Source organism: Branchiostoma lanceolatum, chromosome 3 (genome assembly GCF_035083965.1).
Source record: "Branchiostoma lanceolatum isolate klBraLanc5 chromosome 3, klBraLanc5.hap2, whole genome shotgun sequence".
NCBI lineage: Eukaryota > Metazoa > Chordata > Leptocardii > Amphioxiformes > Branchiostomatidae > Branchiostoma > Branchiostoma lanceolatum.
In genome coordinates, this window is record NC_089724.1 from 6,155,001 (window position 1) to 6,171,761 (window position 16,761).

Sequence of the window (16,761 nt, forward strand, 5' to 3'; positions counted from 1 at the left end):
CCCTCCCTCTCCCTCTCCCTCTCCCCGGAAAATGTAAAAGGTTACGAAATAAAATAAAGACATGGAACGCTTCAGGCAGAAATTTGCGTGCATGTCATCCTTGCGCCTGATCTCCCCCAATCTTCTCTGCAGTTGTTCTAACCTTGCTTAGATATTCCTAAAATTTCAGGGGAAATTCCTAACATATTCCTTACATTGATCGGAGAGTCCTAACATCTAGACCAATCAAAAAGGTAAAAGATCGAAAAAAAAAAGAGAAAAATATGGAACGCTTCACGAATTTGCGTGTCATCCTTGCGCCTAATTTCCCCCGATCTTCGCTGTTCAATCTGGAACAATTGGCCAATCAGCGCCTAGCTCTGTTTCAGATCTTTTCTAAATTTCTAACTTTGTAGCCAATCAGGGCGCTTCCTTCTTCCAGATCCCAGACGTTCAACATGGCGGCCGCCGTGTGATGCGCCGTGTAGCATTTTGTACAAGTAACGCGTGATTTTAAACCTTAGAACGGAGTTTCATTTGTCCACACATTTATCTGTCTATCACACGAGACCTTGTGGATCGTCTGGGTTATTTCGTCCGGTTTGACGACGCGGTGACATTTTTTTGTATAAGTAAATTTTGCAGGGAGAAAGTTGTTTTCTACTTTGACCCACCGTTGAGCAGTCTAGTTATCAAACCAAAGGAATTACTTCCTCGGCTGCAAACTTAACCTAAACCAAAAACATGTTAATTCGCAACTCATACGGGCTTGTATATACGCACCCGTATGACAGGGGCTTCAATGGAGATTATATAGGTGTGCTAGGTAGGTAAATAAGTGATGAAAGTGCAAGTGATTAGAAAAATTCGGCAAATATATTTTGGAAACACATTACACTTGAAAGCTTTGAGCAAGGCGGTAATCAGGCCGCAGAATTTCATGTGCATGGTTTTACTAGGTATATATCCGCATGCCTTAACGGTGAGACGATCGGCTCTTAGGCTTAACCTAGCACTGTACTTGTTGCACACACAAGTACTGGATATCGTTCTAGTAAAAGAAGGCATTTCCTCGTATTTCCAGCAATTAAGTAGTGTTTACTTGTTGCTCACACAAGTACCATATTTCATCGTACTCGTAACCGAAAACAGTTCCTCGTATTTCCAGCAATTTAGTAGTATTTACAGTCCCCCATAGAGTTTGATAGAGACTATATATTTTTCTGTGCGGCCCGCTTGAAGGCCTGAACGGTGTGACATATCACAAACAAAAGACCCGGGCAATGACTCATACTCAGATCCGTTTGGTTTGGTTTGTACACAATACACGCATCTTACGAATGCACTATGGGTGGAGATCCATGTTTAGTTCTCCAACCCACACCTTGTAACCCTGCCCATTGATTTTTTTGTGAATCGTAATAAAGATACGGCTTCATGTGACATCGAATGTGAATACGATCCCTATCTGTACGGTTCCAAACTGTGCCAGTGGGTGTGGCCGGGTAGATCTATTTCTGTAGCTGTAGATCTGTATTTGTTGTTGAACAATGTAAGGTAGATCGTATGTCAGGTCACGAAGTGCAACCCTAAGGGATGAACCAACAAGGCTTGTAAGAAGGGGGGGTTAAGAGGAAAGTCTTTGTGCAATACTTCTTAAAATCTACAGTTCGTGCATTTCCCCTTCGTCACACCGTAGTTGTCAATTCTGTTAAATTGTTGTGTAAACGTATCTTATCATTGTGCTCGGGGGAAAGTTTTTAAGGTTTATTTTCTCTGAGATCACCCCCTTTAATCGTTTCTTGGTACGATCCTACGGATGAAAAGCTTTGGTGACTGGTACAGCATTGCGTACCCGCACCATACACTACGCGCTTACGTCATTACCCTATTTGAGAAGACCACTTGTACTCAGTCGCACTTTCCACTTCCTCGAAGAACTTTACTTCCCGTTCGTAAGGTCCAGAAGATCTCCAAGACGTCAAGATGGAAGGGTGCGGACTTCAGTGCATCAAGTATCTCCTGTTTGCCTTCAACCTGATTTTCTGGGTAAGCTTTTTCTGGGAAGATTTTTCGCTTTTCAAAATGTCAACGTCTTTTTCTCATGTTACACCTGTTACACTAACCCTATAGGAACAACCTTCAGTTTAATCGTTACGATTCAAATACGTTGTTATATGGCTTACTATTCAATCCCTCGGTTTGACTGTTTCCTTCACAATACGTATGTACACCGACCTTGTATCAACAAAAACGGAAGATCGTACAAACGTGTGTTTTTAAACGTAACATTAGCCTAGGCGTGCAACAGGTTGTAAGACGGGTGTAGGCAGTGACAAAACGTTTAAGACTATTAATTTTATGATAAGACGTGAATATGACAAATACTGATGACGTTAGTCCTTTCGTGAACATCAAACAGCTGAAAATCGCAAATTACGTGCATTTTAAAAAGATTGTACCTATTTACTGCTAATGCAATGTATTAGACGGAACCTATACATTCCCTACTGTCACCAAGGTGTAAAAGGGTTCTTTCAAACCCATTTGCTACCCGTTGGCATTGCGAACCACGTCTCAAATAGGATGGTAAGACGTTCCATAGTAAGTAACATTTCTGAACAACCATTGAAAAGTTTGTGACAGCCTGATTTGAAAGTCTTTGACACCGACAGACATTGCTAGCACGGTTAGAGAAAGTACCCAAGATGGCGGCTGTGGTTTTCGTGCTGTCATGGCGCGGTAACTTGAGACGCACTCGGGTGCCTCTCGAACACAGGTGAATGGCGGCGTGCACCGTTATAAACACAGGTGAACACACTGGGAAGGAGTTCTGTGGACGTTTAAAAACACCGCAGTTCAAGAAGATTCATCGTGCGTTCTTGAAGTGGCAAGGGGATTCTGGTTGTACTAGTGACATTAAAATTCGTCTGCGGGAAGATTTGATTGGTCTGCGGGAAGATGGCAGTGATGTTGAAAGTTATGTTTTTTTTCTCCGAACACTTGACATTATCGGGCTGCATCGTACCAAACAATTCCTAATCACGTTTTCTTGGTATCGCCGGATGTGGTGGCCAATACTAGAATATATTTGTAATGTTTTGTGGTATCATGGTGTTTGTGGCACTTCTTTTGTACATTATACAATGATATGGCGTCCTGCTTTCTTTCCGAAGGGTATAAAGTTTCACGACTTTGAAAGCATATTTATCGGTCTGAATAAGAATAGCAGAAGGACGGGTCTGACACACAGGGTGTAGCTAACCATGTCTGAAAACAGTTTTAATTCGATTTAGTTTTTTTAGTCTTTATTCAAACAACAGTACAATAATACATAAACAAAGATTGAGTACACGCACACACGTACGTAGAAGCAAATTATATATATATATATATATATATATATATATATATATATATATATATATATATATATATATATATATATATATATATATATATATATATATGTTAACAATGAAATACATCTAACTAATTTGGCCCATTTTCTAAAATGATTGAATAATTTGTTCTGTCCGATTTCTTTGCGAAGGTCATTGACTGTTTAAAGTTTAGATTGCAGAATGAGGTTTCTCCTGTGTGAGCCTCAATGTGGCTATCCTGGTGCTCCTGATAGATTTATCTTCGACCAATCAGAGGCAGCGATACCCGGTGACTAAGTCTTTCCACAGCCCTTGCCAAATACTCTGGTCTCGGAGATACCTGTTGAGGAAATATGACTAATCTCTGCCCCCTACCCATTCTTTTCTGGTCCCTCTATGTGTGGACTATCCCAGGTTTTATTTACTCCGCCCAGCTGGACTAACCCGCTTACCGACCGAGCTTGTATCAACAGAGAGCAATCTTCCGTGTCCTCGAAATCTCAAGAGTGGAAAACACTTTCTGAGGACCCATTCAAAGACTATGCCACTCCCAAACTATGAGGGGTGTTTAAATTTTTCACTGCCTCTTCCTTCCTTCCTTCCTTCCTTCCTTGGTAGACAGGTGATTCCGCAACATCATTTCAGTGGCTCCGGTCTTCGTTATGTTTGTTTTGTAATACCTTAGTCGCCATCCGACATGGAAAATTCCCCATGCGAGCTCACGCATGATCCACAAAGGATCTGAATCAGCCATGGTGTCACTTTCAAAACACAAAATAAATAGAACGCCCTTCGTGTGAAAGAACTGTACGCCAATGTGCACGTAGGCAGCCCACTGTTGACGAGGAACTATTTTTACACTACCATGGTCTTTTGAGCAACGTACGACGCACATAAATAAGGTCGTTTGGTACAGTGCTTCAGGCATAGCCTTCATAGCAGCCGTCGGTAAAGGCTAAGACAAAACTATAGCAATCAAGCAAAGTAGCAATACTAGAACGTTTCACTGATTTTAGAGGATAAGGCATTGTGGCATATTCAAAAGTCTTTGATCACTAAAAACTCTGTATACGGAAGCGTTCGACGGACACATAGTAAACAAAACGCCCCCAATAAGTCATACAACCCGACATTGTAGTGTGTATCGTAAATAACACGGCGTGAGAGTCTGCCTGTTTATGATTTGCCTAACAGTAGGAATGTATACTGAATTAGAAAGGACAAAAATCAGACCTGTTTTAGACTAACAACGTAATGGGTAAGATGGCAAGAAAAGTGACGAATAAACCATACAGGTGACTTGTCTCTGAGGATTCTCGGCAACAAACATCAGAGGAATGAAAGGTAATGGAACAAACTCGCTCCTCCCCATTCTTCTGCACGGCTGAAGCTCAAACGTTTGATCAGACACAAACAAAAAAACGATCGAGACTTACCAAATTTTACGCTGTATGCCAAAAGTCTTTTTCAACATGACTATATATATAAACCGACATTGTGTTCAACCCTGTGGACATTGCGAGTCCAATAATATGTGAAAGGGTACCGAAACGTCAGTACACAATATAAAAGTTACTTAAGCAACTGGTTAGATTCTAGATATGGCAACTCGAACTTTTTAGGCGGCAGCCACCTTTCATCAGTGCCCAAAGGTACGTAGTGGATACTACCTGAAACGTCTGACCGTTTTTAACATCTCCCCAGTTGCTTGAGTAACTTTAATCTTCTGTATATCATTACCTGAATGTCGTAACACCTACTAACAGAATTTCACCAGGGTACATAATTCCGCCACCAAGAAAAGATACGTCCAAACAGATCTCCGACTCAACGTCCCCCTAGTGAAATGCATTCCTGTATATCTAAACTGTGCATACATGGAGGGTGTTGCACTAGAGAGCTCGATCTCTCAAACCTACTGTTTTTCAAAGTGGCTGTTTACTGTTTTATGTAACATGGCGAATTAAAGTTATGCTACGCAACCATTTACCAATCCGGGGCCGGCCGGTCATCTTGTGGGAACTAAAAAATATTATGTAAAAGACAACAAAATACACAAACGGAACAAAAAAAACTCCTGCAAACTCATACATTGTGTATTTTCTTGATATGCTTTTTTATTTTCGTTTTGGCAAACAGCGCGGGCGGGCCCCAGATTGGAAATGGGACCGTAATATTAACGGGGGTTACCTTCATCGACGTATTACAAACTGTACTTTTTCTCCCTAGCTTGCCGGAGCCGGACTGATCGGTGTGGGGGTATACGTGATGGTGGCGTACGGTGTGCCCGACGTCCTGTCGCTACTCAGCATCAGCGAGCTACTTCTGAAGGGCGGCGCCATCGGCCTGATCGTGGTCGGCTCCATTGTCTTCATCGTCGGCTTCCTGGGCTGCTGCGGCGCCATCAAGGAGAACCGCTGCATGCTGGGAACGGTACGTCATGGAGGGGGAGGGGGCTAAATCGTCTTGTAGGAAGTTGTTATTGACAGGATGATCCTGTGAGCAGTAGAGCAATCTGCTTACTGACAGGATGATCCTGTGAGCTATAGAACAATTTGCACAGTTGACAGGGTCATCCTTAGCCTCTACCAGGCTCCGCTGATGGCTGGAAAAATAGTAGAAATTGGCCAAATCAAGGAGGCCAAATGGAGTGAATAGTAGTTGGCTAGATCTAGGATGGCATATTGGACCCTCCCTCCGTAGCCGACTCCCTAAGCATACTATTCACTCTATTTGACCAATTTCTACTATTCTTCTGGTAGAAGCTAAGGATGACCCTGTCAACTGTGCAAATTGTTCCACTGTTGACATAATCATCCAGTCAATAGCCACAGGCATTCTTGTATGGGTACGCAACATATGATTGAACGATAGAGTGTTGGGCAATAAGAGACTCTTATTTTCTCTTATTTTCTTCCCAAATGGTTTTTGCATAAGGTCAGTCCCATTGACGAACAAAAAAATCGATTGGTTGATTGATTGATTAATTGATTGATTGACTTGTTGGTTGCTATGTGGTGATTAAATGAATGAATGGACGAAGTACGGTTCAGTTTTTAGCCAATTTGATGCTTTAAGTTGTTTATTTATATGACGTAGTTTTAAATCATTTTCTAATTGTAAATATTATCAATTATAGCATCCTTTTGAAAATTATTTATGAAATGATTTGTTATGAATGCTATTTGATCGTTTGATTATAATTTACTAGTACTAAAATGGGGATATCCCTAATAAGCTTTCCTTTTTTTCATGTACGTTTTCTTTAATTTTTCTTGTATATTGGTGTATGGTGTATGTATACATGTGTATGGGTTTTAATATTGCAAAATGAATATATCAAATCAAATTAATGAATAAATAAATAAATGAATAGATGAATGAATGAATAGAAAATAGATTAACAAATGTTTATTTTTAACATATCTTTCTATCTGCAGTTTTTCACCCTTCTCCTGATTCTGTTCCTGGTTGAGATCGGGGTGGCCATCTACGCTTTTGTGCAGCGCGGCCAGGTGAGCTTCAATGGCAGAATTTTTTATTTGATCTGATTTATTTATTTGGCTTTAAAAAGGTACAGGTACGGTTACCCAACTAGTCAAAGGCTATTACAAAGGGTAAGCCCTGTTACTATATACAAAATTCAATACAAACTTTCACCAAGCACATTGAGACGTTTAAGACTAAATACATATGAAGGCATACACGAAACACAAGCAGTGTAAAGTAGTTGATATATTGTCAACTTTGTATAACTGTATATACACAGCCTTATGCTTCTTTTATCATTTATGTACATATGTAAATTCTGTGGTGTCCATATGTGTCATGTAGTTTTGTCCAGTCAGTTTGGACCACAGGAAGAGTAGCTATTAAGCTAATTGTGGATCCCAATAAACTCAAACTCAAATGCATAGAAAAAAAGAGCAAAACTTGCGCAAAAGTAAAGCACGTTTTGAAACTTTACATTGCAGTAGATCATTATGAAGATTGACAACGGACATATTCATATCTGCACATTATTTTTCACCAAAAATGAAAGCACGGCTGATATTCCCTAAAATGCAGTTGTAATACAGCGGAAAAACACATCAATGAGACCTTAAAGGAGTCCTAAAGTCCAGAGAGGGGATTTATTTTCCAATAGATGATAATTTTAGGAAGTAAAAATGAATACTTTTTACAGTATACGATAAAGTACCCACTAGTCCAGGGCGCATCAAAAAGCATTCAGTATTCTACCAAATTCCCCAGGTGACCCTCTATTTTCTGATTGATTAAATTAATCAACCTCAGCCTATGGCTTATTACAATGTGCCTGACAAGGCCTGACAAAAGTTAGATTACAAAAAGAATGTCAGGGTGGTTAAGAAAAACTTGTCTTGGTTTGTGTTCTTTTATATCTTATTATCAATTGGCCTTCTTATTGTACTTAACCCCCCTCATCTATGCCAAAAATATTCACCATGTATGTTTACACATAGGGAATACATGGGTAGGGTCTGCAAGGGTTTAGTGAGTATCATATTGTCTTAAAAAACACACCTTGTGTAATTCACCACAAGCAGAATTCTGTAAAAAGTCGGCTGATTATGTATTCATTGATACATAATCTAGTGGAAAATAACACCGCCCTCTGGAGTTTAGGACTCCTTTAAAAGCCTTCTACCAAACGCAAGTATATAAAACAAGATTAAAAACATACATACATAAACACAAAGTGCATAAAAGAAAACTGAATGTAAGCAATTCAAGTTGGTGATCTACCAATTACGAGTATCTCTCTGTACAGTAAATGAAAGTGTGTAGATATATCGAAGATATTACAATTTTGATAATAGCAGAGTCCTTCTTTGGCTAGAACTAAGTTGACAGTGTAGAAGGTACTGTTCAGTTCTGAAACAAGTTCTAACTGTATAATAACCAACACAAAAATGGAACTTGTCCATATTTTCCACTGTACATGTAAACAATTAAACAACATCATTCTTTGGCAAGGAATTAGCAATCGACCGCTGAGATGACGTCACGTTAAGCAGATAGGACACGTGACTCGGTAAGCAGTGGATCATAAGCTGCAGAAAGTCTGTGGCGCCCCCCGTCTCTATTGGGGATGGTTGCAAGGTTGTAGTGTTCAGTTGTTTCACTGTAATAACCACTGTCTGTGTTCCCGTGTAGTTCTTCGGCCTGATCAACACAGGTGTGGACACTCTCTCTGCCGTTCCCTATGACAGCCAGGACCAGGCCATAAAGACCCTGATTGACTTCACCCAGACATACGTGAGTTCCGGACAATCACCGTGGAAATATTAGCCTCCATAGCAGGCTCTCTGGGCCATTTTGGGGGGCTTATGATTTTTTTTGCTGATTACTTCTTTTTGTACTGGGTCGTTTGTGCTACGGGCATGTATGCTGCACAAACGACACAGTACATAATAAGCCATCAAAGGTGTATCATAAGCCAACAAAAAAGGTCCAAAGAGCCTGCTATGGAGGCTAGAAGATAACTGGTTTAAATTCTGCAGCAACACCAGAAATAGTTTCGTTTTCTCGATAGACTCTCATAAAAATAGGACGCGTGCCGTGCAGCAAGGTGTCGTTGTGTGACGTTTACGGTATATCTTTTCAAAGCATCACCAAAACGATTTCCATATTTGAATAGCACACTAGAGGTACCATGCATGCCTCATTCCGCCATAGTGCAAAACTTTTTTGACGAGGACGACGTGGCACTGCACTCAAGTTTTTCATATCTTATTTTAACAGTGCCACGTACAGAGAGAGAACAATATGCCCATTTATACACCTGGGTAGAGTGAGGAAGTCGTGTTAATTGCCCTTTTCCAATGGCACAACATCAGTGGCGTCAGAGGATTCGAACCCGGGACCTCAGGGTTCTGGGCCGAAAGCCCTGCCGGTACGCCGCATGACCCCCAAAAGATTTTGATTTCGAAATTTTCGCCCAATTATGACACATTCAAATTACATTGTCCTCACAGCTGAAGTGCTGCGGTATGAACGCCACCGACAACTGGAGCCCCACGCCTGACTCGTGCGCATGCGCTGCCAACGCCGCCAGCAGCATCTGTACCAACGGTAATTATAACACGGTGAGTCACTTCAAACCCCTTTCAGTTTTGTATATCATACTTAAGTTATGATATTCATGTTTTTTTATCATGATTACGTTTAATTGCCCTTCTTCTAAATACATTCATGATCAGTTCATTTAAGTTATTTATAGTCTTGTAAATCATTACTTTTGGATTTCTTTGCATAAGATACCCAGATTATGTTTCCGTTATCTTATGTTAACCTCTGACTTCTCCAGCTCACTTTGAAGTTCACTACGTTTGATTTTGTGTAATCCTCTGTTTATTAATTGCATAAGTTTTAGAAATTTTATTTGCTTTTTATTCAATTAAGGCCATGTTGATTTGATTATATGGATGACGTCGTCTGGAAACCCAAAAAATGATGCGAGCGTGAGAATAAAAAAAAAAGTTCGGCAAAAAAAGGTTGCCTTAATTATGAAATCTACGTGGTCAAGAAGGTTGAACAAATGATTAACACACAGAGGATGGTAAATTGAATAATAGATTCTTCATTTTCACTTTTTCACTTTAACTTCTTCTTTGACTTTGGGAATGATGTTGGCATTCTATGATTTATAAGTATCGGTTCCCGATACTTTCTTTTACAATCTACGGTATGTATTAAATTATTTTGTCAGCTGCTTTGTATGATTTACAGTATAGTCGAAGCCTTTTTTTCTTGAGAAACGGACGAAAATTGATGCGTGCGCGGGTGTCATCCATATAATCAAATCAGCATTGCCTAATGTATATAATTAAGCAACATGTTTTAAATAGTAATAATAATGGTTAATTGGTCAGTGCTGAATTGCTGCAGGGTTTGCAATCACATAATACACAACAGATACATATTTGCTCCACACGTTGAGGAACTGTCGCAAGGGTCTGAGCGGCTGCCATTCGACGCCAGCATGTGACCTCAATACGGCCTTCCCCAACCGAAGTCAGGTACCCTGCGAGGTACCCATTCACACCTCGCTGGAGTGAGGAAAGTCGTGTAAAGTGCCTTTCACAACGGCACAGCATCGCTGCATATCGGGGTTTCGAACCCGGGACCTCTCGGTCCTGTGTGAAACACCCTACCGATTGCGCCACACGATGCCACTAAAGTCTAAAGTCTCTTTCTTTTTTTACAGCCCTGCAAAACCAGCATCACCACCTTCCTCGAGGAGAAGGTGATGATTGTGGGTGGAATCGGCATTGCCATCGGCCTTACTCAGGTAAGAACATTACATAGAACACATGTATGATACCTGCACTGAGTGTCTTACATGTACTAAGACTAGTTAACAGCATATACTTTCAGGGTTTCGGCTTTTGTAAGCAAGATCATTCTATGGAACGTATTTCGGTATGTTGTTTAATTATCAGAGACTTACAACGGCCTGGCTATGCAGGTACAGTCATTGCAAAATAAGAAAACATTGCTTATTGTGATTGGCGATGGAAAGATACAAGCGTGTAATATTGTTGTTATAATTTTTTTTTAAAGTGTTGCTGAATTCTATAGGTTTATAATAAAGAGTCGGCCAAGTGTGATCTGAGTGGTGTTCAGCACCAAGGACAGAGACGTGTCCCTATGCTTTAGTTATTGGCGACCTAGATCGGGGTAAATCAATTCTCATTTATGGTTGTGGGTACGTCTGTATATCTCAACGTTAAGGCATATTCTATGGTCACTCTCGATCGGGCGTGACCCCGTGACCCCATGGGACACCTTACGGCTACCAGGCTATTTTGTGCCCAGTCGGGCCCCGAGGTGACTTTAACTCGGACTTGAATTAAACGCGAGACCCAGTTTAGAAATAGCTGCCATGAGTTATTCGTGCGAGCACCGGGAGTAACCACACCGCCCCCTCCGTAGTCGGCAGTCCACCGGGACAAATTTGTGTCTTCAGGGCTCGGCCAGGACTACACTACACTACACTCCCTACGGGTCCCGGTCCAATTCAGACCGTAGCATAACGAGTCTTTTTTGTGTTTCAGTTGATCGGAATGATCTTTGCCTGCTGTCTGTTCCAGGCGAAGGGAAAAGATGGCGAAATCGTGTGAACTATGCTCACTACAGATGATTTGAGTGTCAAAATGATGTCCGCAGTACCTAGAAAATTCTTCTCTTTTTTTAAACAAAGTTGTATTGAGATTTATCGTCTTATGTTGAGTATTTTTCAACAGATATAGTTTACAATAAGTATAGCCTTGTTTCCAGACCTAGCCTATACCGCACTACACGCTAACTCCTTCGGATGAGGAAGCCATATAGACCGCTACCAGAGATGGCACACGACCCAGCACGCTGGATGTTAGAGATCAGGTGCCAACTTGGGCAGCGGACATGTGGTCTCTCCCAAACCGAAAGGGTTATCGTCTAGCGCGGTTGGTCTAACTGCAAAAAAATATGACTCAGAAGGAAACACATTCTTGTAGATAATGTCAAGTGTTCCAACTGACTGGTACAATTGAGTGAAACACATATGACCAATCAATCCCAAGCGTTATTGTCAGAGCAGGAAGGATCGTTGGATGCGAAATGATGCTATTTGACAGAACATAAAATATATCAAGAACACATTATACACACTCTTTTAAAGTCAAGTTTTAATGTTTCATATACATACATTACCAGCATTGCACAATCAAATCAATAGCTTCTTTATGAAACAGTAACTTATGTTTCCATACAACACCCTGCGACTCTTCCAGACCTGTCAATTTTTGTAGGATAAAAGGACGTTAGGATGTGAGATTATTACTTTTCTTGTTTTGATATTACTCCTAGTCGGACGGACCATGTATATGTACTTGTTTTGACGTGTTATGCTGTACAGTTATTGAAAGCACAGCAAAAATTTGCATATCATCTAATTCGCTTTAAATTTGTGCTGAGATTTGCTTCTTCGATTGCGCCTCTGCTTATAAATGTTTGTAAAATTTGGCAACTGAAGCAACATGGTGATGTCATTGCGCATTCTTATACATATCACGCTTTGTAAAGTACACGACACGCTTCGGTACGCCTAGCGGTTGAGAAAAGTCCTGCAGGTTGTAGAAGAGGGTGGTGTTGGGCCTTAGTCCCTAATTGGTGTACTTGATGGTGTCGCAAGGTGTCGCTTTGCTTAAGTTGAAACAAGTTGAAACCTTGGTCTCTTCCTGTCTTTGTTTTCTGTGATATATGCCATACTTCTTACTAGGGGATTCGACTCACTGTATGAAGGACCAGTGTCTAACAGAAGTCACATTATATTTTTAGACCCATTACTATATATGTGTACTCCAACCACTATCGCATGTGAATGTAGCAAAAGTCGATTTCAAGATTCTAATAAAACGCATTTTTGGACGTGAAGCAGTGGGTTTTGTTCGTTTTTACCCTTTTTATAACCATATCAGCTCTCCATTGTATATGACTATCACTTTATGGAGAAATAACCAATTATCTTTTTCTTCCGAATACATACAGCGTTGAAAACGAAAAGACACAAAGAAATTAGCATACATCCTGTAATGTATATCTTTGTCTTTATACAATGCACCCGGTCAGAAGAACGCACGTTGCACTGGAGGAGAGAAATGTATAGGAATTTAGAATTAGCACATGGCATAAAATATCATTGGGACTTCCAATCTTATGTAAGATTGAAAAAGGTATATTAATATATTAGTTATCAAATTTAAGACACATACGATTTAAGATGTAGAATGTGGAGTGTAGATGCGACATAATCTTCACACAGAGAATATGGACATTTTTCTCTATGAGTTAAAAGAGTACCAAAAGTTCCATTACCGTTACTACTATTCACAAAGGCTTCGTGACCAGTATGAGCTAGTGAATCTAGTGGAGATATCAAGTTACAGTGTATAACATTTTGGTTTCTGTCTAGAGGCAATTGTTTCAGAACGATCTTTTCCTCGTTTCCTCCTTGTTGTAGCCTGGAGTCCAGCCCTGTTAGCTTTGATTTGGTCCGCTCACAACGGTCGCCACTCCGCCAACAGAGTAGCGAGCGTTGGCCCGAGCGGACCATACCTAACCAGGCTGGACTCCAGGCTACATTCATTGCAGTTTGAAGTCCATTAAACACGTGACCGTGTTTGATTTGGAAAACAAAAGTACTAGACGTGCTTATCATAACTGTAGGAGTATCGATCTGTACACACCAAACTTGTACAGATTTGGAAGCTGGACTGTAACCAGGAAAATGGGGGGGGGAGGGGGTCCAGGGAAAGTATCCTTTGGGGCATGTTAGCCCTAGAGCTGCAGAGACGGCCTGTGTAGGTACCGGCTACAGGCTACCAGGCTATGCTTTGAGCCCAAAACCAGTGCATCTGAAATATACTTTCTAAGTAAATATGAAAACAATTCTACTGCTAACTACTCATCCATCAGTCTTAACGTTTAACCTTTAAGCCAAGTTTCGAATTTTTGTCTTCGAGTTGCGTAGCTAATTTGAGCGATGAGTGGTTTAAGGGTTGTTGCTATGACATGTAACGTTTGCTACCCTACACTTTATGCTATTCTCGCAAGCTTTTCTGCTGCCCACACACGTTTCTTAGCTGAAAACTAGTCACTATAGTTCTAATAATAAGCTCCGTTACTTCTCGTTTGATCCCTTATCATTTTTCTCCCATACCCTTGTACAAGTTATATCAACCTTTCGCCAGCAGTACACAATGTCATTATGATGACCTATGATCGGCCGACCCTTTAGGGCGTTATGTAACTATTTGTCCGTGACATATAGCAAACACCATTGTATCATTTTGATAGGACACAAAAGGATAGTCTGATATATATAGTATATAGTGTGAACTGATCAGCCAAACAGGTATTTTTATTTTCTAAAACTCTATCGCAAGACTTTGACAAAATTTAAACAAGTTGAAATCATTGCAAACTATTAGACGTTTAGCTGTTGATTAGTGTTGGAACGTGGTCAGCTTTAATTAATTTCTTTAAGCAATCAGGAGAAAGATTCACAGAAGACAGGCGGGTTTGTTACACTGACAAAACAATGGTCGGTGCTGATTGAAGAAATCATATTAATATTCTCTATATTTATTTTTACTTTGAACCGACTGTTTGTAAAAGCACAACAACAAAAATTAGCTTACATATTGATTTATTTCATACTGTACATGTTTATGAATCGATCTTCTATAAAAAGGAAGCCACAGTATTCATTTTTTTTCATTAAAAACTTTATACTTACTACTACATTTTAAGAGATGATCTTTCAGAAATCTTTAAAAGCCTAGTTTGCCACTTTTCTTGTTTGGAAACAACCGAATCTTAGTTTAGACAGTTCAGTCAGTTAATCTTTCTAAATGGGTGTCTTCTGACTGTTTCTTAAATAATCATTTCCCTTCATCGTTTTCTCATGGGATTGTTTACGATTTTACAACTTCTTAAATTTCCTAGTATCATCAAAGAATTAAGTTAATCTCGAGCTCTTAACAACTTTAGAGAGTTTTAAACATTCATTGATAATACAGGCAGTCGCTGTACAATATACTAGTTCAGTAGTCTTTCATCACAAGATAGGATCTTCTTGTTAACACGTGTACATGTCTCAGTGTATCAGATCATTTGAAAAACAGATCTTTTTTTAAAGATAGCTATTCTTTAAGTGCATAAGGCAGCAAGTCATTGAATATCAATTTCTACAAATTGCGCAGTACAATATTCTTAAATAAAACCTATACTGCCTCTACTCTGGTATCCGCATGAAAAAAAAAGGTGCACAAAACATAAAATGTCCTTTTTGGAGTCTAAGTGGTATAATTATTGTCCTCTGGATATGAAATGATAACGATGATTTGCGAACATACCTATTTACACAGGACATGTGTAAAGGACCGTTTACGTAGGGTGTATGTGCGCGACTTTTCTACTTTCCTCCATATGCAGCATATTTACTAGGTCACGCCAGTAGTCCATTCTACACTAAAACAGTTCACAAGCGTCCATTCATGCCGCACTTCATGTCCTTCAAATTCAAATCCTTTATGAGATATTTTTCTGACCCCTCCATGCTTTGTATCATGGTTTTGGTTCCGTCTTCGTTCTTCCCGTACGTGTGGTAAACAAAGAGAGCGATATTATCGTGAGATGTGATATCGTCACCCGTTTCAGTGAGATAGTTCCTGCCACCTTCCGCGTACAATCTAGCAATCAAAACTTCAACGAGTGATGTTGATTGCAAAGGGGTAGCACTGAATGTATTCAGCTCAGAGAAGCCCTTTATAAGGCCCTTTGAAGCTAGCGCATGTCCCATCCATCTTTCTTCTACTCCATTTGTTGCCTTCCCTGCGTAGGCCTGTACTCTATCTTCTTCAGGTACCGTATCATCTCCGTTAAAGCGGCAGAGAAGGAGGTACACCGCGTTCTCATGTTTGTACGGTTTCGCGGTTGCGGCAAACGGTTTGTTGCACATTGTGTCGAAAAGAACCTTTCCCTCAGCCTTTTTGCTCTTGATGTAGTCAAGAGCCCATCTCGGAGGGTCGTTCTTCTTCGGTTTACTTTTGGACTGGAAAGGGTTCCACTCTGCCCAAACTTGTTCAGGGTTCCTCCTAAGCAAAGTGACTTTCTTCCTCAACCAATACATCTTTGGCAGTAGTGACCTGGTTGGTGGTACAAGTTTTGAGTCACGCTCAGAAAGCCGCCGCCATAATATGCCTGCTTCACGTAATTTTCTATGACCAAATGTTAATGTCCCAGGGATAATGTCTTCCGCACTGCCACTGTTGTCCGAGACTACGTCATCAGTGTCCCATCTGATTTGTCCGGCCATGGACAGCTCGATCAGTCTGAGTTCCATGTACTGCGGGGCTTTCACCTTCTTAAGTACTTCCATTGCGGATTTCTGGCCATCCATGATAATCACGGGATGAGCATTGATCAACTCAACAAACCTATCCACCTTCTGACCAGGTGTCTTTGGTACCAACCCATCCTTCTTCTTCTCTGAAATAAGCGCCTGTTTCAGCTGCTTTTTTAGGACTTCCGGATCGTTCCTTCCAGTACGAAAGTTAATCTTAATCTCCGGGGGGCGAGGATGGCTGGGTTTCAGCCGGTCATAGAAATCCCAACAATTTGCCTTTCTCTCGTCTTCATCGCCATGAGTTTCTTTCAACATTTGTTCGTGTAGTACTTTAACTTGGGCCTCCGCTTCTCCTTTAACTTGGGCCTCCGCTTCTCTTTTAACTTGGGCCTCCGCTTCTCCTTTAACTTGGGCCTCCGCTTCTCCTTTAACTTGGGCCTCCGCTTCTCGGAGACTATCGTCCATCTCCTCGGCGGGACCACC

General features: G+C 40.6%; 1 protein-coding gene across 1 annotated transcript; it reads left to right on the top strand.

The window, feature by feature from the left end:
- The first annotated feature begins 1,829 nt into the window (after positions 1-1,829).
- LOC136429870 (leukocyte surface antigen CD53-like) lies at positions 1,830-12,803 on the top strand. Its single transcript, XM_066419949.1, has 7 exons — positions 1,830-2,028; positions 5,592-5,795; positions 6,803-6,877; positions 8,541-8,642; positions 9,362-9,472; positions 10,594-10,677; positions 11,444-12,803. The coding sequence occupies exons 1-7, from the start codon at positions 1,966-1,968 to the stop codon at positions 11,507-11,509; spliced, it is 705 nt and encodes a 234-aa protein (XP_066276046.1). The 5' UTR covers positions 1,830-1,965; the 3' UTR covers positions 11,510-12,803.
- The last annotated feature ends 3,958 nt before the right edge of the window (positions 12,804-16,761 follow it).